The sequence below is a fragment of the Pundamilia nyererei genome, unplaced genomic scaffold (assembly GCF_000239375.1).
Source record: "Pundamilia nyererei isolate P.nyererei 1_Seehausen unplaced genomic scaffold, PunNye1.0 scaffold00109, whole genome shotgun sequence".
Lineage (NCBI taxonomy): Eukaryota > Metazoa > Chordata > Actinopteri > Cichliformes > Cichlidae > Pundamilia > Pundamilia nyererei.
Window position 1 is genome coordinate 1,229,478 of NW_005187510.1, and position 25,249 is coordinate 1,254,726.

The window sequence follows — 25,249 nt, forward strand, 5'->3', positions numbered from 1 at the left end:
CACACACACACACACACACACACACACACACACACACACACACACAAGCGCGCGCGCTACGTATGAATGGGAGATTTAGCAAAGAAGTGGACATTTCTTGTGTTAAATGTACTGCACGTCCTTAGGCTGGAGTGACCTTGATGTAGAAGGCAACAGGCGGACTGCTGACTCCATCTAGTGGTCAAATACAAGAACTGCAGCTCTTCGATAAGACCACAAGAAGTTTGGAAGAAACTACAAAAAAAAAACCACAAAAAAGACCCGACAACAACAACAAACCCCCCCCCAACTCTCCAAGTTCAACAATAACAAAGTGCAGGCAGATAATTACTTACTGGGCAGAAAATAGGATGAAGCTTGCAGAAGAAATAGGCACAAACCTTACCTCCTGATTTCTGTTCAACAGGCCTATACAGTAAGTGTATCTGGGCTTTTAGACAAAATGATTGAATTACTTTTTTTCACCACATACAGAAGCATGAGGGAGCATGAGGAAAATGACTTTAGGGTCAACTTAATGGACTGATGCTCAATGTCATCTGTGTTTACTCCTCAGCACACGGATGGCTAACAGCAGAGACATGGCAGCTGTTCCTTTTTCTATCTCCACCTGTTTCAGTGGTTTTGTGCGTTATGACACACGGCAGAGTGGTGATTAGTTGCATCATTTCATAGCAAGTGAAGTGCCACCTGTCATGTCTGTAGCACTCTTCTGTTGCCAACGCGCTCTTCATGAGATGGTTCCTTTGTGTGTTAACCTTTCGCGCTAGCTTCTGCATCTTAGGATGAGACAAATAAGGCAAAGAGGAACTGTCACAGGGACAGTTCTGACGTTACGGGAGGGAACTGACTGTACAGTTGCATGTTTTGTAAGGTTTATTTTGCATCGTCCGCATACAAACGCCCAGTCTGCCCATTGGGAAGTTGTAACATGCTGGGCATTACAGGTGGAGGAGCTGGAATAGTTCTTTCAGCTGTGTGCGAGCTGCTGCTTGGACACATCGTTCCAGCCAGATTTATTTAAGCAAAACCACACAGCAGCCTGTAGCACCGACTGTTCCAGCCTTCGGTCAGTCTCAGTCTGCCTAGGTCAAACTTCCAGGTCTGGCATTGACTCCTCTTTAAACTGAGCATCATTGTCAGACCCTGTGCCCACGTCCGAATCAAATAGCGAGCGGTCAGAGTCAGGGGAATGTGTGTGCGTGCGTCCGGCTGAGTGGCTGCTGCCATCGCTGTCGTCCAGCGTGTCAGTCCTGGAGAAGAGGCCGAAGTCCAGCAGGCCCGTGGGGGTGCCCCCGCTGCTGCTCTCGCTGTCTCCGTCGTAGTAAAAATCCTCCACCTCAACAAACCACTCGGGCCAGAACCTCCTCCGCATCCGCTCACAGAACATGGCCAAGTTGATCAGCTCTCCTGTGGAGACATGTAAATCTTTTTGAAGACAGAGAAGAAACCAGCAGGTGGTATCACAGGTGCTTGCTGCCTTTGTTAGTCTTTTCTTGTGTCCGGTTTTCTTCCCACAATCACCTTGATCACAAATTACGGATTAAAACACAGAATCAAGCTCTGATGCTGTTCTCTGAAAAGATAAAAAGACTTCAGTGTTCCCTGTGTGAGACTTTAAAGCTGCTCTCTGAGCTTGTGTAAGCAGCACTGCACTGCAGCAGAACAGCACTGCCATCTAGTGGACTACACATAAAAATGCACCAGTGAAAACATCTCACAAGTATGCTTAAATTTTGCAAGGACAAGGTAATATACAAAAACTTGTGATAAAATACAGCATGTATGTGTTGATTTGCAATTACTGAATAGATCCTCTGACCTTTGATAAGTTGCTCTGGTCGTGTTCCAGGTAAAGTCCACATGGCTTGAGCTAGATGCCCAAACACTGTAGCATCTAATGTTGACATCTTAGACCCCATGAAGTATTTCTTATCTCCTGCAAGACAGAAAACAAACAGCAATTTCAAGCAACGATAAAGGGAATATAAGAGAACTTCCACAGCACTGTGCAGCTAAAGATGGTTAAATTAAAACTATTAGTAACATTAATAAGCAGCGATGAAGCAACAAGTTGGCCAGCTGATACTGTCCCTGTTCACCAGTACTGGCATGTTGGCTGTTAGTAATCTGCTGTGGCATGTTAATGCAGAGCTGGGAAGACTTTAAAACAAATCAGTTTTTACAGTGATGATTTACCTGCTGCAAATCAATAACAGAAACAAAGTAACCAAACACACACACAGACACATAATAGATATCAAAAACCAAATTAAAGTACTCCTTTTTCAACTCTGCAACTCATTCCATCTGTGTTGTTGAAAGCTTTCTTGCTACAGATGATTTTCATTCCACTTGTACTGGCAGAAGGTGTTTGTAAACCAACAGTTTTCGCTTTACTTTGAGCTTTTTTGATGCACTAACTGACTTCATGAACTACCTTTAGCTCACTTTTTGAGGTGTTTATCATTAAGACCTTTGCACAGTGAGTGTGCTGGGAAAAAAATGTTATATTCCGAATTCTTGGGATATGAGCTGGTCATGTAATGTTTATACATATAAGATGTCAGTGGGGCAGTTTAAGCTCTTGTTAGCAGAGTCAGTATCACATCTGAGGAGACAGAAATCATTTCAAAGAGCCAGAGCAGTGTCTAGCTGTGTGCCTGAGGTAAAATAGTATTATTTTACCATTTCAATATCCATCTTAATGTATGAAATATCAGTACAAATTTGATGCATCAAGTGTGTGAACGGCTTTATTTTAAGATTACAATACAAAATGATCTATCACTAGCACTAAATCTTAGTTCACGGTTGTTTTTGGATACTTTCCCCCCACCTAAACACATTTCACCGAGCACATTTTGAACTGCTGCAGAGAGTGCTAACACTGACTAGAAAGACAGAGCATATTTCTCCCATACTGCCTTCTCTTCATCGGTTATTATTCATCTCTGCCTGTCTTCCACAGTGTGTCTTTTGTCTTGTCTCCCTCCCCTCACCCCCAACTTGTCCTGGTTCTGCTGGATGTTTTTTTTCCCCCCCAACTCTGCCAAGTGCTTGCTCATAGGGGGTTGTCTGATTGTTGGAGTTTTCTCTTTATTATCGTTGGGTCTTTACTTTAATATAAAACGCCTTGAAACTTGTCATTTAGTGCTATATAAATAAAACTGAAATGAACTTCTTTTTACTTTTGTTTTTAAATTTGTTCAATTTATTCATACATTTTTCAAATAAGTGGAAATACTCTGATCTTTGAGTACCCCAGGCAGCTGCTGACATCTCTCCTGGTTGGGAATCCCTGCTCTTATACACATCATCATCAATGCCATTAGAGATGTTTTTAATGTAACCTGTAAACACTTCCAGTAATGCAGAGGGAAACCAAAACACTACAGGAAGGCAGGTTAATGAAAGGTTGCTAAGTATTTGTGTGCTTTTCTTGCCCTTCGGGGAGCAAACTTCAAAGTAAAGTAATTTCATTTTGAAGTTGGGAAATCAGCTCTTCTGGTTAAAATGCCAGATTTTAGATGAACACTTCTGGTACTTGTGTGTAACAAACATTAAAAGACGGAAGCCAGATGGTTGTGGAGTGTACCAATGTTTTCACTCGGGAATGACTTTTCCATTTTATACAAGCTGTTGTTCGCTGTAATGACACAAGCAGATCGATGCAAAGCACTATTCTAAACACACTTATATTGCATCCCTCCAGCTAACATCCAGAACGTTCTCTGTTTTCATTTATTACTGTCTGTACCTCAATAAAATTCAAGTGCAAAAACGCAGACATTTTGTTCTGATAAATATAAACCAATTAAGAGGAGCTTGTGAATATTTTGAGAAATATCAGCTCACAGTAACAAATTCATGTATTTTCATTACAGCCAATGGGAAAAAGAAATAACACTAGCTCCATTATCAGCTTGCATAACAGCATTAGCGTATCGCTCTATAACCACAGTCCTGATGAGGTTAGTCTTAGTTCTACTGAACAGGCGTCCGTACCCAGCAGAGTGGCCAGTGTCCTCATGTCCTTCTCCATCAGTGTGTAGACCTCCTCCTTGGAGAAGCGTCCGATGCCGTGGCCGTACATCTCCCGCCGCACCATGCCACCATTCAGGTGGCTAAGCATCCATTTCAGCGTGTCACTCAGAGGCCCACTCATCGCCAGCAGCTTCTGTGTTTCCTCCAGGTTATCCACCCACTGGCAGTAGGCTATTGTCCTGAAGGAAAACACAATATAGACAACACTGTGTTACGATTACACTGGCTGGCAAAAAGCTACTCCTCTAAATCAAAAGTGAGCCTCAGCTACACCTACAGTCGGTCAGTTTCTTACACTCTTCTTGTACTTACTTAGCTCAAGATCAAAAAGTATTCCAAATGTTGGTCTAAAATCATCGTGGTCTTTTCAAAAAAGAACAAACTGCATTTGAAACTGAGTCTTTGAGCCACTAGTTCATTTGTATCATTTATAGTTGAACATACAAAATGATTTCTACACAGCCAAAAAACCTTATCCCACTCAGCATACAATCCATGTACCAAGAACATGCTAGAAGGTATAACACCATCAATATTAGCACACATATTTAAACATAAAATTATCACATACAAAAGGTTAGGGATATAACAGTTCTCCAAAAGCATGTTTTTGTTCATACTGCTGTTTTTAAAGGAGATAAATAAAGCAAAAACAAGGAAAAACAGCTTTAATACCTTAATGCTTAAATCTTCTTTAGTTAGTTCAGTGACTGCGTGTCTGTGTTCACTTTGGCATTTTCACCCCTGCTTTGCAGAAACATTGTCATGTTGTGTTGTATTAAAGATCTGTAAATCATTAGATCCGTTTCAAGTAAAACCAAAAACTACACTAATACAAGAAAGAAGAGCCATGTTTACTCATCTCTCCAGTCTAGTGCTGTATTTTTAAAACTGAATATGGTGGCAAACCAGAATTTTACAAAGGACCAACAGTAATATTTTACTCTATGATGCTGAGTCAAAGTGAATTAGAGTGGGATTCCAATAAAAGTGTTTAATGAAAGGTCCAGCCACTGCATCGTAAAGCTTTATGTCTAATGACAATTAGCCTCAACTTAATCAATAAAAGTGCTCCACCCATTCACTTGCTGCCAGAACACAACATCGTATATTCAGCCCTTCAAACTGTCGGCATTTGAAAGAAATGCCTGGAATCCGTTCCTGCCGCTTGTGATAAAATATAGACGCCTACTGCTGCAAAGCACCGGCAACTTACAGTTACTCATGAAAAGAAAGCAATGCTGCAGAAATGGCAGCATATAGTGTATCTCTATATTGAGATTTTTCTCACACTGTGGTCCAACAAATCCTGTTTATTTACAAGCAAACAAACCCAACTCAAACCCTCAAAATCCCTTGTGAAACCACCAAAGGACAAATGTTTCACATGAATTCACTCCATAAAACAAAGACAATGAAAACAGCAACTCTGGTATTTCATACATTTGTTGCTTCTGTTCTGCATAAGTTGTCTGTGTGTCCAGATACTACGATTAAGCTGTTACATTCTTACACACTTGGACTTTTCACACTGTAGGACTTTTTTTTTCTTTCTGTTTATGATCTGAAAAAGTCTGAAGAAGTGAAGAAGTTGGGCTTGGTGCTTTTTTCTTTTTTTTTTTGGCTCAACAACAGAACTCAATGACAGCCAAGCTGTTTGTTGATAATAGTACAAGTGCAGGGGAGACCTACATGTTTCTACCTACATGGGTTAGAGCTTTTACCCCTCAGTTCATCTAAAGGCCAGTGCCTGGCCTCTGTCATTTTTCTGCTGTATGTGACTGGTTGCTCAATAGAAACTGAATTAAAGAATCTGGGTTATATTAATTTTCAGAGTGGGGACTATCCATTGGCCAAATGCTACTTCCTGTTATATTATCTGATGTCCAAAGTGTCTGTATTCTTTAAACAAACAAACAAACAAACAAACAAACAAACAAACAAACAAACAAACAAACAAACAAACAAACAAACAAACAAACAAACCAGAAGAGGAGCAAGCATTATTTTTAATCCCCAGGTAATTTCAAATGCAACCTTTGCAAATGTTTCTGTGCAGTTCGCCACAAACTGCATTTTCAAGATAAAGCTGCAGTTGCAGTATTTCCCAGGGAGAGAAAACAAATGCTAATGTGTGATCCTGACAGATGGAGAAGGATGCAAGAAAGAGAGGAAGATGGATGGATGAAGGATGACTGTTTTCAAAAGTTCTGGCTGCTCAATACAAGAAAGTTTCCATACAGGAAATTTAAATCTTACATGTAATGCCCGCATTCATTTTAGAGTTTTATAATCAGATACATGTCTGATGCTGTACTAAATTACATTTTTTGAAACCTCTTGTCAAACAAACAGTGTTATTCAAGGGTTGCATGGGAATACCTGGCGGTTTAGTGCAGGCTAAACAGTACATCGGACTGGTTACACCGAGGGTGGCAGGGATCATTTTGGTAATGATGGTAATGATGGGTAATGATGCCGATTAGATTCACTCTGTGAACTATGGCTTTTATACTAGCTTTATAGTGTCTAGGAGTTGGGGCCATTTAGCCATAAAGCTTATGAAACATCTACTTATACAGTATTTTAGTGAACTTTGCTGGCTAAATCCACAAAGAGCAGTGAATATCAGAGCAGCAGCCCAAGTCAGCCAATCACAGCCTGCACACAAAGAAAAGTCCAATGGAGCTCACGAAACAAATCATTTTACTGCGTGACTTATTTCTAACTCATTCTTTTCACCATAGATGTGTTACAGCCCATCTTGGAGTTCCTCCTCCTGCCGAATCCCCCTTTAATCCGCGGTTATACCTGCTGTGTTTGCAAACAGTTGGACATTTAAATATCCAGCATAAGGTTAATCTCAATTTAAAGTTGTATTTATGCCCAGTTTTACTCTTGAAATTCCTCTTTGACATTCACTGGATCACAGCTGCTAACACTAGTTGTCTGTCTATGTCTACTTTAAAGTATAGTTGAGTGATCCTTTTCTGGTATTACAGAGTTATTAACAGATTTGTATTTTTAAAAAGCACAGCAAAATAAATGAGTATATAATAGTAAAGCTAGCTTTGAGAACATTTTCTGCTCTATAACCATGCCACTATGAATCAGGAAGGCAACTCTCTGTGTGCACGATCTAACCAAATCTATCTCTAGGCTGTGTCTCAGTACACAAAGAGCAGCACGCTGTCATGCTGCCCTTCCCTGAAATAAATAATTCACTCAATAGGTCTATATGTGGGTCCAAACCTGGTGCAGGGTGCATGGAGAAGCAGAGGAAGAGGAGCAGGGAGGTGACACAAGGAGACAAGACGGGAGGGAACGTGAATGTAGATTACATGAATGACCTCTGCTGCTTTTCGAGAAATGGAGCAGATTCAGTTTATAACACAAAGCCAGCAAATTGTTCCATCCGTTGTTCCTTTTTTATAAGTAAACTAAAACCAATGAGTAGTTCAAATTGTGTTCTAAAATTATTATATAGAGAGCAATAGGCCATACCACATGGATCAAACCGAGTTAGTGTGTGTATGTGCGTGCGCCTTTGTGAGGGGGATGGATAGAGAAAGAGAGATAGAGCTTTTAGGTAATGGAAAACACTCCTCTCGGTGTAGATGGAGTGTGGAAAACGATTTCCTAGCAGCATGTCTCTCCCCCAGTGATCCTGGAGTGACTCACTGCTGCTAAGGATGGCAGATATCACAGCCTGGGCTGAAAAGCTGCACAAACAATGCACAAATAATCTTACTTTTTTGTTTTTAGAATAAATCTGCAGTGTGTCTTTTTTTTTCTTGCTGCTAAAATTAATTGGACCTTTTTTTCCCAGGAGGATCCGTGTAGGTGGTTCCTCATATGGTTTAGCACTGAGCACATTAAAGTGTGCATTTAAATATGAATGCATACACACAAAATTACATAATCAACTCAGCACCACATAATTTCACCCCTCAAGTGCAATAATTAAATCAAACTGTAGAAACAGAGAACTGCTTTCTGTCTTTAAAATGATCTGACAGTGGCTTTTCCATTTAAAGTGCCTGAAGTCTTAGCTCTTAAAAGCCTTTCAAAGGCACAGCTACAGCACTGTATACCTATACGACTTACTTACCAGTAGAGGTGTTCCTCAACCATTTTGGTGACAGCGCGGGACACCGCTATCTCCTGTGGGGTGAGGTTCTTGTTGAGGTTCACACCCAGCTTCTCCTCCAGGAAGTCCACTATAAACTCTGACCCCGACACCTGTTCGTGGTTGTACTCGATCCAGGGCATCTTACCTTGCGGAGATAGCCTGCCATCAAAGTAGTTCTGCAAAGGGAAACAACTTTGCACATGAATTTCCTGGGCTGTGTGTACATTTTATTAACAAAACAAAGAGACTGTAGACCTATGTGAAAATGGAGACTTATTTGTGGCATGAAACTACACAATCATTGACTAACAAGCTGTAAATCACAAGTCATCATCCATAATAAGCATGTGGTTTCAAAGTCAGACCCAGTCTTCCTCATTGCATCCATTTTTTGCAACCAAGATGGTCATTAACAACTAAAATCTTAAGATCTTCAACTCCGTCACGTCCAACAGCTACAACAGCTTTCATTGTTTTTGTCCTTATATGGAAGCTGTGGGACCCCATTTCTAAGCTGCCATTAGCTTGTGCTACCCAGTGTTGATGCTGATGGAAGAGAGGCATTAAGGCTGTGCAACAGAAGTAGCTATTAATGGCTGAAGAGAAAAACAACTTAAACTCTTCAGAGGCAGAAACACCCCCCTCCCCTCTCTGTTATCACCTGGTAGGGCAGATCCGCCATCCGCAGATACGTCTCTATTTTGAGGCAGAAGGGCGAGAGGCTGGGCACACCATTCTTTGGCCTGGAAAACTGATGGAGGATGATGGCGTCTTTGGAGTCCAACTCCTGCTCCTTCCTACATAGAAACCAAAGGTGGGGGAAACTCAATGAATAAATGTTGTACCTGTAAACGTTATACCTCTTTAAAGACCATTCTTAAACTCGCTAACATTGTCTCATTTTGTACATTTTGTGCCAGTGTTAACGTTAACAGCATACTTTCATCTATTCTGTGTGGATGAAAGTATGCTTTGGTGTCTCGAGCCTTTCCAACTATGCATAGATACCAAGAGGAAAAACTGCCTAAAAATGTTTCATTTTAACCCAGCGAAGCCGAAATCAACCGGTTTTTCCACCTGTTTTCAGGGTCAATTGGTGCAGTGGGGCCAGTGAGATAAAACCAAACGTAACTCAGCATCTGGACAGAAAACAGGACTTTGAGTTCAGCTTCAGGCTCTGGCCAACCTCCCTGTGAGGAGTAGGTCACACCTGCAGTTTCTTTCTAGCACGGTGACACACTATTCGTGCAGAGTTCTGTTTTCTTTGCAAGTTTAAAAAAAAATAAAATTATTATGTTAAACAATTCCAATGAATCCCAATCCAACTTTATTTATAGAGCACCTCAGAAAAACAACACAGCTGACCAAAGTGCTTTCCTGTTAAAAGACAACATCAAGATTTAAACAAACATATTAAACAAAAAGGAAAAAAATAATATAAATCACAGTAAAACATGGAAAACTATAAATAAAATAAACAATAACATATACAAGAAATAAAACTAACAATAAATGAAAATAAGTATTAAAAGGAACCAAAAAAACAACACTTTCTTTATTCACACTGAGGTCACTAACTTTTACATAATGAGTCTGTACTTCAAGTGACTTGTTTTGAGATATACTGGCATTACTGGCTGTTATTATACTCCATTAAAACTCTTTAAGTGATTGTCAAGACTAGAAATTTTATTTCCACTTTGATAGATCGTTCTGTGAAACAAGGAGCAGCTGAGCTACCTAAGGCTTAAAATCCACAAAGTTGTATTTACACTGCTCCACTGTATTAGCCGAGGGGTATTAAGAGCTTCAGTTATAAGTCAGAATATTGACTAAATGAGTCATCTCTCCTCCCACTGTACCGTAGGCCTGCTGTCTAAAGACACTTAAGATAATAATAAGCTAGAATGCAATTGTGCAGGGAGGATGTTGGTGGTATTCCTACACTGCTATTACCGTGCTAAAATCGTAGTTGAGGAGTGTCTCAATGCTATCTAATATGGCAATTAGAGTTAAGACCTTTTTTGCAACCAGAGAAATAAAACTACACCTAACACATCAGCACAGGGGAAAAAAAACTAAATCTAATCTGATTTTACTACACCGCTTTCCTAATCACGTTACACATTCATCTGGGCATCTATTTCTATTCCTGAAGAAGCTTTTAGGCATCATCTCAGGTACACACACACACACACACACAGACCCCATCTGCTCCGTTTAGCATCTCTTTTATCACTGACCACTATATTTGAATAAATTTGTGTAACTGCAAAGCGGTCTGACAACACTTACTCCACTTTTAACCATCCTTTTTTAGAGTTAGGGTCGTGAAAATTATATTATAGATTATGGTTGCTTTTCTTTTGAGTTCTATCCTATTTTACGATCACATTACAACATGATGTCGTTTTTTAATTATTCAGAGGGGAAAAAAAACGTATTTCTGTACATTAAGACAAAAATAAGTAAACAAATTTTTTTTACCCAGGCCACTTTTAGAGTGACAGAAAAAAAAATGATAGAGCAATATTTTGCATGGCACTATTGTATCAATAAAGGGACACCAAATATCTATATTTTATTAAATAAATGAAAATACTCTGGAAACACTACAATAAGAGAGCTCATATCATGTAGCACCAGCATTAGATAAGGTTAGCGGAGCAAATTCACATGAAATCAGCTGAACTTTTGCAATATAAAACAACTCAATAAATACATCGCTAAAAAACAAAACAAAACGAAAAACCATCCAATACTGGACACAGTTAGCTTGACGATGCTAAGCAAGCGAATCACTAAGTCACACGAATTCATTTGTAACAACAGATATTTGACTGTGAACAATTTATCACTGTAACACTTGATCACAGTTAATTACCGTATTATCAGAAACTGATTCCATGTAATTGGCAACTTGACCCCATTCCAGGCTGGATGTTATCTAAACAAAAACTAAATACAAATCTGTTTTTACAGGATAGTACAGAGTTTATATTTTATTATATTCTAAAAAATAATATGTTCATTTCTAATTTAATATCAGCAACATGTTTCAAAAACCCCAAGTCAACAAAAGATTGTTTTAAAAAAAACAACAACAACAACAACAACAACACACAGCTGGTTGAGTGTTTCACAACTTATGAGATTAAACTGTCATGGATGCTCCATCCTAAAATATAAAGAAAAGAGCAATCCCTCAATCTACTATCAGTCCATATTTCAGTGCCAGCATCTGTGGTTGTGTGCATTGTGTGCTTTGAGGCAACGTATGCTGCCATCCAAACAAGCCTTTTATTTTCTCTCAGGGAAGGCCTTGCTTATGGAGATTCCTTCCTGTTTAAAGGGAGCTCTTCCTCTCTATTGTCACAGTGGTGGCTAGGAGTTGTTGGTTGTGATGCTAAATAAATAAACTTGAGCTGACTGTGGTGCTGAAACCTCGCAGGTCTCCTTGGTAGCTGTCCACAGTTACATGGTGCTGAAAATATTCTAAATCTGCAGAGAAACTGACATCATATTATTACGCCTGATCTACGCATGCCGTCCTTCTTCCATGCACGTTGTGGTGCTTCGTCTCTCAGAGGAACCACTTAAAGAACTTCTCAAAGATCTCTCAGCTGGGAAAAGGAGAACAAAAGCTGACTAGTCGTAGCAGCAGCTCTGCCAACAATACATCACATGGCACGGACAGATGACGCCGGCAGGCTGCGGGGCCAGCCTCAGCGGCCTGCACGTGATTCAGAGTTTCTGCACGAAATGCACGGTTCACGCAGCTTGTGGATCGAGGAGGGGGAGTGAAAGCAGAAACTACCAGGCCACTGTAACAGGATGTTCTTACTTCCTGGCACTGGCCTGGCCGAAAAAAATAAATAATCCATCCATTCACAGCCAGGCGGTCTGTGCTCTGACAATAGTCCCGTGTTAATCTCTCTTACAGTGACCGCATACTGATCACCAGCTTTCATTGTAGAAAACAACTGTAAATGACGCGGACAGCTGCTGTGTCTCAGCTCATTAAAGGTCAGGCTGATTCCGCAGCGTCCGAGGAGCGCTTAGTTTAGACACGCTCAGGTGCCGATGTGTTCTGCAAGGGAACTGGCACACGAGCGGACGCGTGACTCGCTTATTAATTATTTTTTTAAGTCTCCACCTAGTGTCGTGTCCTTTGAAGGAGAAAACGAGGGACGGCAACCTCAGCAAGAGCCTCTTCCCGCGAGAGCTGCAGAGGAACCACATCCCCATGTACACACTCCTGTATCCATAATGCTTTATGCGGTGTCACTCATCAGTCACTGTCAGCGGGGGTGGGTGCGATCAAAACGTGAGCCCCGGGAGGCAAAAGAAATACTAAACAAACAAACAAACAGAAACCTGGTGGTGATAAAGATGATAAAGAGCGCAGAAATGTTGCGCGTCCCTACCTGATGGCGAGCAGCTCATGCAGTAGGTAGGCTGCAGCAGCCAGCAGGGCCCCCCCGGTGATGTACAGGGTCTTCTTCCACCAGGAGTCCGAGCCCAAAACCGACATGATGCCTCCGTAATCCTGCAGAGGAAAGGCGATGATATAGCCATACAACGACTGCTGCTGCTCGGAGCCGCACAGCCCGATGGGCAGGCTGTGATTCCGCCCCAGTTCAACAACACACGGCCGGGAAGAGGCGAAACCAGCAGCCCAGTACATCCTCTTCCCTCGGTTACAGCCGCCCCGCGTCCTCCCTGCTGCAGTCCCCGTTAGGCTTCATCGAGACCCCCGGCGCTGTGTCTACGGCATGGCGGCGGTGTGGCTAATATTGATCCAGGAAAGCGGAAAAGGTAAATATCTGGAACATCACTCCCTGAGATGAGGCTCGGCAGCCAGCTCGCTTTCCTTCGCAGGATCTGCCCAGCATTATCGCGCGAATAACAATGGCAACACCGCGACTTCCGGTCCCTAATTTCAAAATAAATGTCAGTGTCCACACTGTTACAATTACATTTTTTGCACCTAATATTTTACTTGCAAAATAACATTTTCTGCTCTTAATAACCGTACACAGTGGCTGTTAGTTATTGCTAGTTTTCCATCATATATCATGTGAATGGAATTCTATCGTAAATCTGAACATGATATAAACTAAATTATTCATTTTTGTTCATGAAATGTTTTAATAGTTTAAAAGTAGTCGAATCATTATCTGATTTGTCTGACCAAATAAATAGGTTTAATTTATTATTAGCAAAAACAAATTAAAGTAGCTGGGACCAAAGATTATTAGGCTGTTTTGCTTCCAAATAATGGAAAAAGCTTAAAGCAGGCCCATCATGTATTCCCTTATTTTCTGTTTATATGGCAGATCCCCATCTGACCAAAGTTTCGAGGTACTAATGGGTGCTTCCTTTTTTCTCAAGGGACAGACTAAGATAAACATGAATTAATCTGAACTGTGAATTGTGCAAAGTTACGTCTACATGTTTAGTTCAAGGTGGAGGGCTGTTCCAGGTTGTTGGGGTTTTTTTTGAGTCTCTCAAAGAGCTTTAGTCAGATACACTTGGTTTGCAAAAAGATGTCCAATCCCCACCATAGAAACGAGAGTTTACAAGAAAGAGAAGCAATTGATCTAATTAAGTTCTGCAAAGAGCTGCTAAGAAACTTATGTGATTAACACCTGTAGAACTTAATAACTTTCACAGCACATATTACGTGTAGTGGAGTGTACATTTTGATCAGATCAAGGTAAAAAGAGGGCTAGAAACGCAAAAAAGAATTACCCAGTCCTTTTATTTTTGTGGCAAAGTTGGGCAACTTCCGTTGCTGTCTAATCAAATGCCGGTTACTTCATGCAGCCGGCCTATTGTCTTTCTCCGGTGGAGGATCGGAGCCACCCCGCCCTGGCGAGCCCCTGAACGCAGAGACTCACTCACCACCACGAAAACAAACTATTGGCCAACAGCAGCCAAACATGATGATAAGCCCTTCTGCTCCGCTTCTACATTTTAAGCGGCCTCCAACCGACTGACTGCTCCGCTTCAGCTACTACAGATTCTATGGAGTGCAGTGTGTTTGTGCAATCACACTGAAGCACATTACGCAAACGAGAAAAGTAAGACACGGATTGCAAATCCACTATGCCACCTGTGCTGTGACCGCGGTGTGCTGTGGGTATAGACTCTACTTACAGTCTAACTGTATAACTTAGTGGTAAATGCACTAATAGGAAGGAGTACTCACTCTGGAGCAACTTTGGAAGTGGAAGACTTCGTTCATCCTGACGCTTTAATCCAGCAGGTGAGTTCCAGATCTGTTTGTCGAGCATGCCGAGAACAGGATGTAGACAACTCGGACAAAAGAACATCCAGTAGTTACGTGTCCGCCGGTATCATCCTGGTGCCAATTACCTGCCTGCTGCTGTCTGACCCCGTCAGGTCAGTGAAGGAGGGTGAGTGCTTACCGCAGCCATGGCTACGGCAAGTTAAACGCGCGGCCTCGTGGCTCTCGGGAGCGCGCATTACAGCAGGAGCGTGTATTGGTGTTTACTGCTGAACCAGCCTGGGAATATGACACAGCAGGCACTGCTGGAGCAAGGCATTTAGTAAAGACACACATAGAGATACTGTCGGCAGATAGAGGAAACGACTTTGACACCAGGAAGCATCTTTATGACACTTTTTTTTTTTTTTAATGGCACTTTTGGCCAGATCGCTCGTGAGAAAGACATTTTTGATGTCAATGACGCTCTTTACCTAGATAAATATAGGATACATAAAAGTCACTTTGCCAAAAACCGACTGCAGCTTCTTACCTTGTGACAGGACTGTTTTATTTCTGGCTCAAAATGGCTTGATATCATTCTTAAGAGACATGCTTGTCATGTGTTTGACAGATTGTGGGTTGACAAGTCATTTAAAACAGTTTAAATATAGACAATCATTTTGGGGCAAATTCCTGAAATCATTTTTCTGGCACAACACAGACTTAAAGCACAGCGCAGAGTCTCTAACACAGCAGCACAAGAACAGGCTCTAGGCATCAGATAGAGGGTTGAGTCTACAAAGGGAAGAAAGTTGAACAGTGTGCAAAGGTGCCCCAGAGACTATCCAACATATAGTAATAGGATGTAAGAAGCAAGCTGGAACTGCATAGATGTAGAGGCACAACCAAGTGGCTGTGATAGCATACAGGAACATCTGTGCTGCATATGGACTAGAAGTCCCCAAGTCCTCAATCACAAAAGGTGGTTGAGAACAACAGGAGTAAGGTCATGTGGGACTTCCACTTCCACATAGAAGCTGCTGGCAAACCAAGCAGTATTGTAGTGATTGTTGACAAGGAACAGAAGACCGCAGTTGTCATAGATGTTGTAATCCTACCGGACAGCAACATCGGGAAGAAGGAGCACAAAAAAATGGAGAACCAGGTGCTGAAGAAACATCTGGAGCAGATGTGGAAGGTAAAATCCAAAGTGGTCCTAGTGGTAATAGAAGCATAAAGGAGCTGGAAAATTAGCTTGAGCAGATTCCAGGCACAACATCAAAGGTCTCCATCCAGGAGAGTGCAGTCCAAGGACCAGCTAAGACACTGCACAGAGCACTCTAACTTCCAGGCCTCTGGTAGAGGACCTGAACGTGAGGAGCACACACATACCACCCCCCAGAGGGTGAGAGGGAGAGTTCTTTTTAAAATATGTATATACAAAGAGCATTTTTTTTTTTTTAAACCGGTGAAATGTCAACATATCTGAAATTGAAATAGGTGTAGTGCTCAGTCCTCACAGCGTGCTCTGTTAGCTTCTGCACATGTTCTACTGTCATATTTCTGGTCTCTTTAAGACCATCATGCAAGCATGACTTATTCTCTGCACGAGGGAGATCTGTATTATGTAATACGTCCACATGAGACCAGACCCCTTATAATCCCACAGGATATGGTTGCCCCTCCCCTCTGTGGACACAAAATATAAATTAATATTAGCATCTAAAAACCTGAAATCATGTTTGTTTTTTGTTAGCATTCCAAATAATCACATTTTTCACTCTCATGCGTTCATTCTTGAGAAATCAAACTGATGTGAGGTCAGTTTTAATGGAGGATGTTGCAAACCTTTAACTATTCAGCCTCAAACACCACACTGACGCAGGACAGCATATGCTGAAAATGATTACACAATTAAAGGATGCACCGTTGCTTTACACAGCTTATCAAACACTAGACATGTATTCAGCGCTCACGCAGCACAGCACAGCATCAATGGGTCTGCCAAATGCAGCACATCTCTAATTCTATCTGCAGGCAGTTTGTCCCTTTCCTTGAATAAACTCAGTCTCATGTGCTGCGTCACAGCTGGCCGACAGGATGTCAGGGCCGCTCGCGTCTGAGTTATTATTTCTCATTTTTGGATTTCTTCTCAAGTGGCGTGGCTCAGCTGCTACTTTCTATGGTGTGGTCCTCTGGGTGGAGGCTGCTGTCCTCAGCCTGTTTTCTCAGTTTGACGGCGTGGAGGGCGTAGTTGATGGCAGTGCTGTCGGTCCAGCTCCAGGCTCCCGACAGGGGGTTGTACAGCATTCCTTTGACAGACTGCACTGAGAAACCATCTAACAAAGAAGGAAGACACTGATGTCAACACAAAAGGCAAAATTAGATTTTTATTTTTGCACTACTCCTGAACACGAATTATAAAATGAGCTTTGCAGACAATTTATGGACACAGAAATCCTCAATTTACTGCTGTTTAAAAAAAACTTTTACATCTTGTAGCGACCTTTTGTAATATGGTATATTTAGTTCCACATAGATTTGCCCACTTAATTATTTTTTTTAAAAAAACTTTGCATTTTTAGTCTGTTTTCTATAATCAGTGGGAGCTTCTTTTTTTTCTCCCTCCAAAGGGACTTACGAGACTCCAGGAGGCGTTCCAGGTCTACTGGGCTGACAAACTTCTCCCAGTCGTGGGTCCCGTCGGGCACGATGCGCAGCAGCTGCTCCGCTACAACAATGCCCAGCACGTAGGACAGGTTGGTTTTATTTATAGTCGTGATGAATAGTGAGCCACCTGGCTGCACACAGGGAGCAAAAATGGAAAGGTTTGATTCATGAAATATAAATTAAATAGACTGCGTTACTTCTGGAAACACATTTCATGACACCTCTGCAGGTGATATACAAGGGAGGAGCTCTTCTACGAGACGCAGCAGGGTATTTATAGAATGGATTTAAGGCTTTCAGAGGACAAAATCCAGCGCGCGAGATCTGGAAGGATGCCAAACCTCAAAGTTCAACAAGGCCAAGAAAAATAGGTTGAACGTGGGGGAGAGAAAAAATAAATAAAAGCATGAGCATCAAAAAAATATATGCATGCGTGGTCAAGAAAAGTACATTTAAATGTTTGGGTTTTTTTTTTTTTTTCTTCTTTTCTTTTCTTCTTTTCCCGTTTGGCTCTTTTGCCATCAGAATTATTGTCTAAAGGCGAGGAAAGATGCCCAACGGATTTACTTTACCAAACTGACCATCCCAGCCTTGCCGTAATGGTCTATTTGATTCACCTTTTATTGTTTATTTAATTTATTTTTTTTATTTTCACTTGCTAGATACGGGACAGACTTGAATGAAGAAAAGAAAAGGAAGAAAGGAAGAGGGGGAAAAAAAAAAAAGAGAAGAGGGACGGGGATAAAGGGCAAAAAACAAAAAACCAACTAAATAAAAAATACATATACCAATCACCTGGATCACCTGTTGAGAAAGAAAAAAGAAAACAAGCAGAAGAAAACGAGAGCAATACAATAAACAACATCACGATGATCTATGGAAATATAACAGTAAATACTAAATATTAAACATTATTGTGTTTGGGTTTTTTTTTAATGAAAGTGCAGAAGAAAGATTTAGACCAGAGAGAGAGAAAGAATTCCAGTCATGACTTAACCTCCTGTATTAAGCTTTTTTTTCCCCCTCTCAGCTACTTTTGGCCCACTAACCTAGGAGATTCTGACCCCCAGGCTGCAGTATGGACCACGGCTTTCACTGAAACTTTTCAATGATAAGTACAAGGCACACACAGAAAAACACAGCAGGTCATCCACAGACCCCGTCCAGCCCGGTGCTGACTCGGGCACCCATAACTGTCTAATTCAGAGAGAGGGAACCTCTACCTGATATGCAAACACAAGTGCAGTATTAATACACAAATATCAGAGTCAAAGTATTAAAAAACAAAACGAAACAATAAAACAACAAACAGCACCTTTAGCACTTGGCTGCAGCAGAAGGCGAACGTTTCCAGGTCAGCCAGATGTTCCACAACCTCAGACGCCACCACAGCATCAAAGTGTCCCGCTCCTTCATCCTCTCCTCCTGAGAGCTCTTCCAGGGTGCACACCTGGTAGGACACCCGCTCACATAGGTCCGGGTCAAAGGACGAATGCAGCTGGGCGGTGCCAATGCTATTTTCCACTGGATCTATACCCAAAACTTTAGCTCCCAGACGACCCAGGGGCTGGAGGAGGATGAGGAGCAGAGAACTGCACGTCAAACTTTTTTTTTTTTTAAAAAGCAGAGCCGAATACGATTCACTTAAAAGAAGAACAGACAGTACAAAACCATATTAAAAATGATAAAAGTAGACAAAGCACACATTTTAAATGAATAATATATTAGTTGCATTAGCTTTGAGGAATAAGAATACAATTTTTCATTGTCCTCTTTGGATGACAAATATAACATTATACATCAATCATATTAACTATGCTAAATACTTAAAAAAATAAGTCACTGTTCAACCACAACAGCTAACAATATGAGCAACATTTGTCTTGCATTATAAAAAAATATATATCTGTATCACAATAACTCATATTTTACTTAGTCTTAGTAGAAAAACTTGACTCTTACACACAAATAATGTTGTACTAACAAACGTGAAATGTTACTGCTTTGTTATCTAACCTGTCTTCTTCAGGATGCTGTGCTCATTTGACTGTGAAGTCACTGATTATGTGTTGGAACTCACATTTCCACAAGCCTTATGTTTATCTACAGTAATATATTCACTGGGGGGTAATAGGCACCGATTTGCATGAACTATTAAATTCTGGAATACAAAATTTAATGAGAGAAAGAAAATTTCCTGACTTCCATCATTCACTTCATCCACACTCATCCATAACCTGTCCATCTTCATAAGAAGAAGAACTAGTAAATGGGGATTGTTGTTTTACATGCAGGTAAATACAGCACAGTGTAGGTCTAATGAGAGTTATTTGAATTCAATGTTAGGCTTTTATAATATATCTAAAACATGTCAATTAATACAAGAGATTTTGTGGTTGTTGAGTAAAAGAAACCCAAAACAACAACAACAACAACTCATGAAATTTAAAACAATATCAATCATGGTAGTAAAGCATCATTTCATCTCCACAAGACGCTGTGCTGGCACTGTAAAGAGAGTGGGGGAAAAACATAGCAGCGATATGCAGGAACATGCACTAAATAAGGGTTTGGTGTGAACGGTGCCCTCCTGTGGACAAAAGCTATACATCCAAGTCTGACTGAAGAGCTTTTTCGCCCAGGGGCCTGATATCCATCCTTCCGCTGCTGATCCCGTGTGATGGTAGGACTGTTAGCTAAGAGACGGTCAGACACACAATAACAGTCACAGCCTTAACAGGCGCTCTTATCATGTGTGTCTGTGTCTCAATAAGACAACCTGTGTGACGGAGCTGTATAAGAACAGGACCTGATTTTGTCTTCAGAGATCACACAGCACAGCTGGTGAGTCCTCAGCTCACATCAAAGCTCCGTCCCAGTCATGCAGCTATCAGCGCTAACAAACAGATAAACAACTGTAAACGACCGACTGTCCGATCCACCACGCCGTGACCAGTCAGATCAAAGCAGAACGAGCACCGGGCTGACGTTGAAATGTTTATCCGGGCTCTGCTGCGTATGCATGTGAGAAGCCTGGCACTGAAGCACATCGAAGGCACATATTTACGCTGCACGAGGGAAGAAAAGACTCAATGTGACGTGAAAGGTAGCAATTGAAACAATTGCGCCCAGACAGATAATATGTAGCAGGAAAGACGCTTTTCTTTGGCGCTGTTGTTTGCTCTGAGTCTGCAGCTTTCGGACGCTTTTTACCTCTGTGAGCAGGCCTCCTCCACAACCGACGTCCAGGATCTTCAGTCCTGCGAGTGGCTTCCCGGGATGGCGCGCTCTGTGCACATTCAGCAGGTTATCCCTGTGCAAGGTAAAAATATATAAAAATATATCTCCCATTCCCAAGTCTTCAAGATATTTCAGAATACTCTACAACAGACCTAACGCTTAAAAGTAAAAGAACAGTGGGCAGATATGAAATTGTGAACCTCCAAAGTCTATGAGAAGCCGCTTAGCATGAGGAAGTGTAGGAGTAACTCCATGCTGTATTACACCATCTTCTCTCAAATCGCTCCGAGCAACAGTGTCAGCCAGCAAACAAGCATCCTCACTTCCTTCCCTGATATGCAGTCCGACAGCCTCCTGCCTGAGGCCCGAAACATGGGAACAGGCTGAGACCTGACTGCACATCATGCTCGTCATTAAAGCTCTGCTAAGGTGCCAAAATATACTTACATCCATCTAACTACCTCCTCGCACTACCACCACCCAGACAGAGCCAGACAAAAGCTACTGCTGAACTATCAGCACATGATAAACCATTACTGTCAGCATGAACTCAGTGATTATTTTCATAAAATTGATTTTGACTTAATGAACCAAAAACCCCAAAAAGAAATTCAGTCTCAAACCTGAAGTATTTCTGAGTGTTTTCCAACTTTATATTTTAGAAACTGTGGGTAAACATTTAGTCACACAGGTAAATTTGCATACACAATGAATAAAAAGTCAAATAATGACCTCTCTACATTTTTTCCCTATCATGTTGAACACTATCAAGTGTTCCCTCACTTTGGTGATGCTGGTAGAGTAAGCCATCTATCATATGGATCCAAATATCTCCGTGTTCAACTTCGTTGAGATCAGCTGACTGTGAAAACTGTAGCATATGGTTCGCATCATTTTCATAATAATCAAACCTTTCAGTGACCCACTCATGTCCTACAGAAGGTTACAACTGCCATATTGGAAAAGACCACTCCCATCAGGACATAAATCTGTATCCTTTGATAAGAGGACAAGTATGATGGAAACTCTGAATTCCTCACAATAAAGGGCAGATTTTTTTCCTTTAATTTGTCACCATTGCATGTATAGTTATGATTCACTGTATTGCTGTCAGTGTAACATTTTGAGGACAAAATAGAAGTAGACCATTTTGCTAATAACTAAGGCAAATCAAACACTAAACCCTGTTTTGTTAAAGACATTGCATTTGGTTACTACACGGGGTATCTGCACAGATCCTGAGTCTATATACAACACCATGTATTACAGAACTAAAGCACACACTGAAACAATGAAGAAAATAAGGCACCCTGGCAGGATGAACTATCAGAGTCGCAGAGCTCCAGCAGCAACAGTGGCAGCACTGCTGCTGTCTCTCATTTCAACTTGCCCTGAGGGTAAAATCTTATTGGGCAAATCATCCCCACTCAGACATCACTGACACTAGATCTGTCATACTGTCACCATAAGCACACATCATCATCACCGCCGCCACCACCACCACCAAGAAGATCCCAGGGTGGGGGAGGGGAACACAGCACTGGGCTCTTGGCTGGATGGCTGTCATGATTACAGCAAAGGGTCCTGAACAACAGATCTTATCAATCAAAACAGCCCCAGCCGACCCCCAAAACATGCACACGTGTAGAGCCAAAGCAGCTGAAACACTATTGGCTGAAAATGTACTGATATTTGGAAGAACCCTGTCACTTTCAATTTCTCTTATTTTTCCTTGTATCCTCACAAGTTGCTTTCAGATACCACGAGGCCGCCCGGCTTTCCTTTGGGTTATGTTACGTTGACACCATCTGTTGGCGCCTCTGATGAAGATTGACGGGCGGATTGTGTACCGTATAAAAGGCACCCTCAGGTCGTTCATGGCGTGAAGAGCTGCAAATTCTCCCTGTTCATCCCACCACTTGTTTGCCAACGACTGGAACTTCCTCAGTTCATCAGGGTCCACGGTGCTGTGAGAGGCTGACCGAACGCTGCATGTGGAAAAAAACAAACAAACAAAAAACAGCCATTAAAGTGGAAACAACCAAGCCAAATAAACAAGGAACCAACAAAAGACTGTTCTATAGTGTCGATAATAAAAAATAAAAATCTCACTATACTTTTTGATTCAAAATTCTTCTCCAGAACCTGCAGCTGAGTAGCCCGACAGCTGTGTTGAGTGTGTGGAGTCGAGCTGTTTGCACACATATTCCAAGAGTATACACAGCACTTCACTTGTTCCACATTTTGTCATGTTAAAGCCTTATTCCAACATGGACTTGATTATCACTTCATAATGAGTAAAAAGGTTTCCTTGAAATTCTTGCAATTTTATTAAAAATAGAAAAAAAATATGCCATGTAAGTATTCAAAGTCTTTGCTCAGTTTGATGCTACTCGCTTTGCACACCTATCTTTGGGCAGTTTCTCTCATTCTTCTTTGCAGAAACTCTCAAGCTCCATCAGGTTGGACAGAGTGGGAGTTGGTACACAGCCATTTTCAAATCTCAAACTTCAATCATATTCAAGTCTGGGCTCTGGCTAAAGTCACTCCTTTGTTATTTTGGCTGTGTGCTTAGTGTTGTTGTCCTGTTGGAAGATGAACCTTCGCCCCAGTCTGCGATCCAAGCTAAGGCTGACTAGTCTCCCAGTTCCTGCTGCCAAAAAAAAAAAAAACATCTCCCAGCATGATTCTACCACCACCAAGCTTCACTGTAGGGATGGTATTGGCCAGGTGATGAGCGATACCTTGTTTCCACCAGACATGATGTTTAGCATTTAGTTCAATCTTTGTTTCTCATGGTCTGAGAGTCCTTCAAGTTTCTCCTCTCTCCACGCTGGAGCTGTCAGACTGACAATCGCTTTCTTGGTCACCTACCTGACTCAGGCAGAGCTTCTCCTATTTACAGATGATGGTGATATTTTTGATGAAGAGTAATTTTTCTGTAACCTTCTCCAGATTTGTGCCTCAATAAAATCCTGTGTCAGAGGTCTGCAGACAATTCCTTGCTTTGTTTGTGCTCCAACATACACTGTTAACTGTGGGGCCTTATTTAGACAGGTGGACTCCAATCAAGTTATAGAATCATCAGATGACCAGTGGAACCAGGATGTACATGATTTTGAGTGTCATAGCGGGGGCTTTGAATACATATATAAACATATTTGTTTGCTATTTTTAGTAAATTTAAAAGAATTTAAAGCAAACCTTTTATTAACCGTGTCACTATGGGGTATTGTGTGGATCTTTTTAGGTAAATAATGAATTTAATCATTTTGGAATGAGGATGTAACATGATGAAACACCAGCAGTCGTGTACTTTCTGGATGCACTGTGTTGGGCTATGTACCAATATCAGTATCATTGGCTCTCATATGTGAGCTTACTGTTTTTCTTATCCTATCCAGTATTTTGCATTCTGCTGTGCTCATCATACTTTGGACATACTGAGTGCAGTAAAACTGAAGAAAATGAGTTAATCTAACAAGCAAAATACCAAGTCCTTTTGCTACTGACATCAAACATATAGTTTCTGAAGATGCAAATTGCAAATGCAAATTCTAAAACAAAAGGTTGTGCTGGTATTTAACCCTCAGTACCCATTTCATTCAGTTCATCTTGCTAAAACCAAGTAAAGACATGTAAAAAAAAAACGTGTAAAATGGTTCGGTAATGATGCAGTCTCTGGTGACGTGCAAATTTTTACAAATGCTGAATTGTGCCAAATTTTGTTTTTTTTAGTTCATGCATAAGTCACATGCTCAAAATGCTATCACTTGAGTAAAAGAAAAAGGCAGCATTTTTAGTGTTCTAAAAAAATGGTGAAAAGTGTTCAGCCACAGGACACATCAAGACACTGAAAATCGTGTCTGTAAGCAATGAATCGGTTTGGGCAGAGATAATCTGCTTGGAAGCCTTTCTAATATGATAGCCATCCACAAAGGTACTCAACTTTAATATACTTTGACTATAAAGTATCGGAGTATTGGAGGAGAATCACACATTTCACGAATCAGTCCAGTTCATTTAACAAAATGACAAACCTGACTATCTTTCTGGATGCAAAAGGATGCTTGTATTAAATTTCAGAGTAGTAATTAGAATTGTTTCCGTAACATATTTATGATGCACTATGTATCAGCTGTCCAGAGTCGTAGAGCTACCAGGGTGAGCCTCGTCGGACCTCTTAGTCTAAGCAGTAGCTGTATGCTACTAAATTTCACTGGGTTTTAGTTTCTTTTTTTCTTTTAAAAATAAAAAAAAATACTGATTTCTAGTCCTGCTTCCGGTCCCCCAAATATTCTTATACAGTGTGGCACTGGAAAGGAAGGTGTCACCACACGAGTGTGTCTGCTAAATACCCGTTTTGACGGAGCACAGCACGTCGTTCTATCTCCCGACAGGCGCTCCTCTGCAGCCACAGTGTCCGCTGTTTACACACCGCAGTCCAGCCGAACCCGCTTCGACCAGCGGCCCTCTGGACCAGGCCGCAAACAGCGGTCGTTTTAAGGCAGTGCAGCCCTAACATGAGGCGGCGAAACTTGTTGGAGTACATGTCATAAAACCATCGAGGTACTAGCTGTGAAGTTCATAATAAACAGTCTTCTTCGTCTTTGGAGTTCAGCGTCGCTGGGTTTCCTTCTTCTTCTACGCTGAGATTTAAGCGCAGCTCTCACCGTCGCCGTTGCACTGCTGCCCTCCTCTGCCTTTGGAGATGAGCCCACTTCTCCACTCTAGTTTCTCGGGCCTCTCAAGTAAAACCAGCGAGATGCTCCCCTGTAAAGCCTGCTTCCAGATTACAGTTACTATTTTCAGTTTCGTCATCATTGACGTTGACTATCTTTTTCAATTATTCCCCATGTCCTCTTGAGCTGCTAAGGACCCAGTGCCTCTGCCACTCTTCATTTATTTATATTTTATGTATTTAA

At 41.4% G+C, this 25,249-nt stretch overlaps 2 protein-coding genes across 3 annotated transcripts; both read right to left on the reverse strand.

Moving 5' to 3' along the window:
• Positions 1 to 858: 858 nt before the first annotated feature.
• faxcb (failed axon connections homolog, metaxin like GST domain containing b) lies at positions 859 to 14,647 on the reverse strand. Of its 2 annotated transcripts, XM_005741291.1 has the most exons (7): positions 14,394 to 14,647; positions 12,607 to 12,728; positions 8,841 to 8,976; positions 8,159 to 8,355; positions 4,009 to 4,226; positions 1,823 to 1,939; positions 859 to 1,410 (listed from the first exon to the last, which is right to left on the reverse strand). In XM_005741291.1, the coding sequence occupies exons 1-7, from the start codon at positions 14,427 to 14,429 to the stop codon at positions 1,091 to 1,093; spliced, it is 1,146 nt and encodes a 381-aa protein (XP_005741348.1). In that variant the 5' UTR covers positions 14,430 to 14,647; the 3' UTR covers positions 859 to 1,090. The 2 variants fall into 2 exon arrangements, with proteins under 2 accessions (XP_005741348.1, XP_005741347.1); XM_005741290.1 differs by lacking the exon at positions 14,394 to 14,647 and having other exon boundaries at positions 12,607 to 13,076.
• A 318-nt stretch (positions 14,648 to 14,965) lies between these two features.
• On the reverse strand, positions 14,966 to 25,079 carry coq3 (coenzyme Q3 methyltransferase). Its single transcript, XM_005741292.1, has 6 exons — positions 24,683 to 25,079; positions 22,175 to 22,312; positions 20,298 to 20,397; positions 18,400 to 18,651; positions 17,056 to 17,215; positions 14,966 to 16,753 (listed from the first exon to the last, which is right to left on the reverse strand). The coding sequence occupies exons 1-6, from the start codon at positions 24,874 to 24,876 to the stop codon at positions 16,581 to 16,583; spliced, it is 1,017 nt and encodes a 338-aa protein (XP_005741349.1). The 5' UTR covers positions 24,877 to 25,079; the 3' UTR covers positions 14,966 to 16,580.
• Positions 25,080 to 25,249: the final 170 nt, after the last annotated feature.

Coding starts and splice junctions, on each gene's coding strand:
- coq3 (XM_005741292.1), bottom strand. CDS start 24,876: ATGTACTCCAACAAGTTTCGCCGCCTCATGTTAGGGCTGCACTGCCTT. Junction 20,398..22,174: donor CTGAGGGTGCCTTTTATACG/GTACACAATCCG, acceptor TACCTTGCACAG/GGATAACCTGCTGAATGTGC. Junction 16,754..17,055: donor GGAACGCCTCCTGGAGTCTC/GTAAGTCCCTTT, acceptor CTTCTTTGTTAG/ATGGTTTCTCAGTGCAGTCT.
- faxcb (XM_005741290.1), bottom strand. CDS start 12,866: ATGTACTGGGCTGCTGGTTTCGCCTCTTCCCGGCCGTGTGTTGTTGAA. Junction 8,977..12,606: donor CATGAGCTGCTCGCCATCAG/GTAGGGACGCGC, acceptor GTTTCTATGTAG/GAAGGAGCAGGAGTTGGACT. Junction 4,227..8,158: donor GTTGAGGAACACCTCTACTG/GTAAGTAAGTCG, acceptor GTTTTCCTTCAG/GACAATAGCCTACTGCCAGT.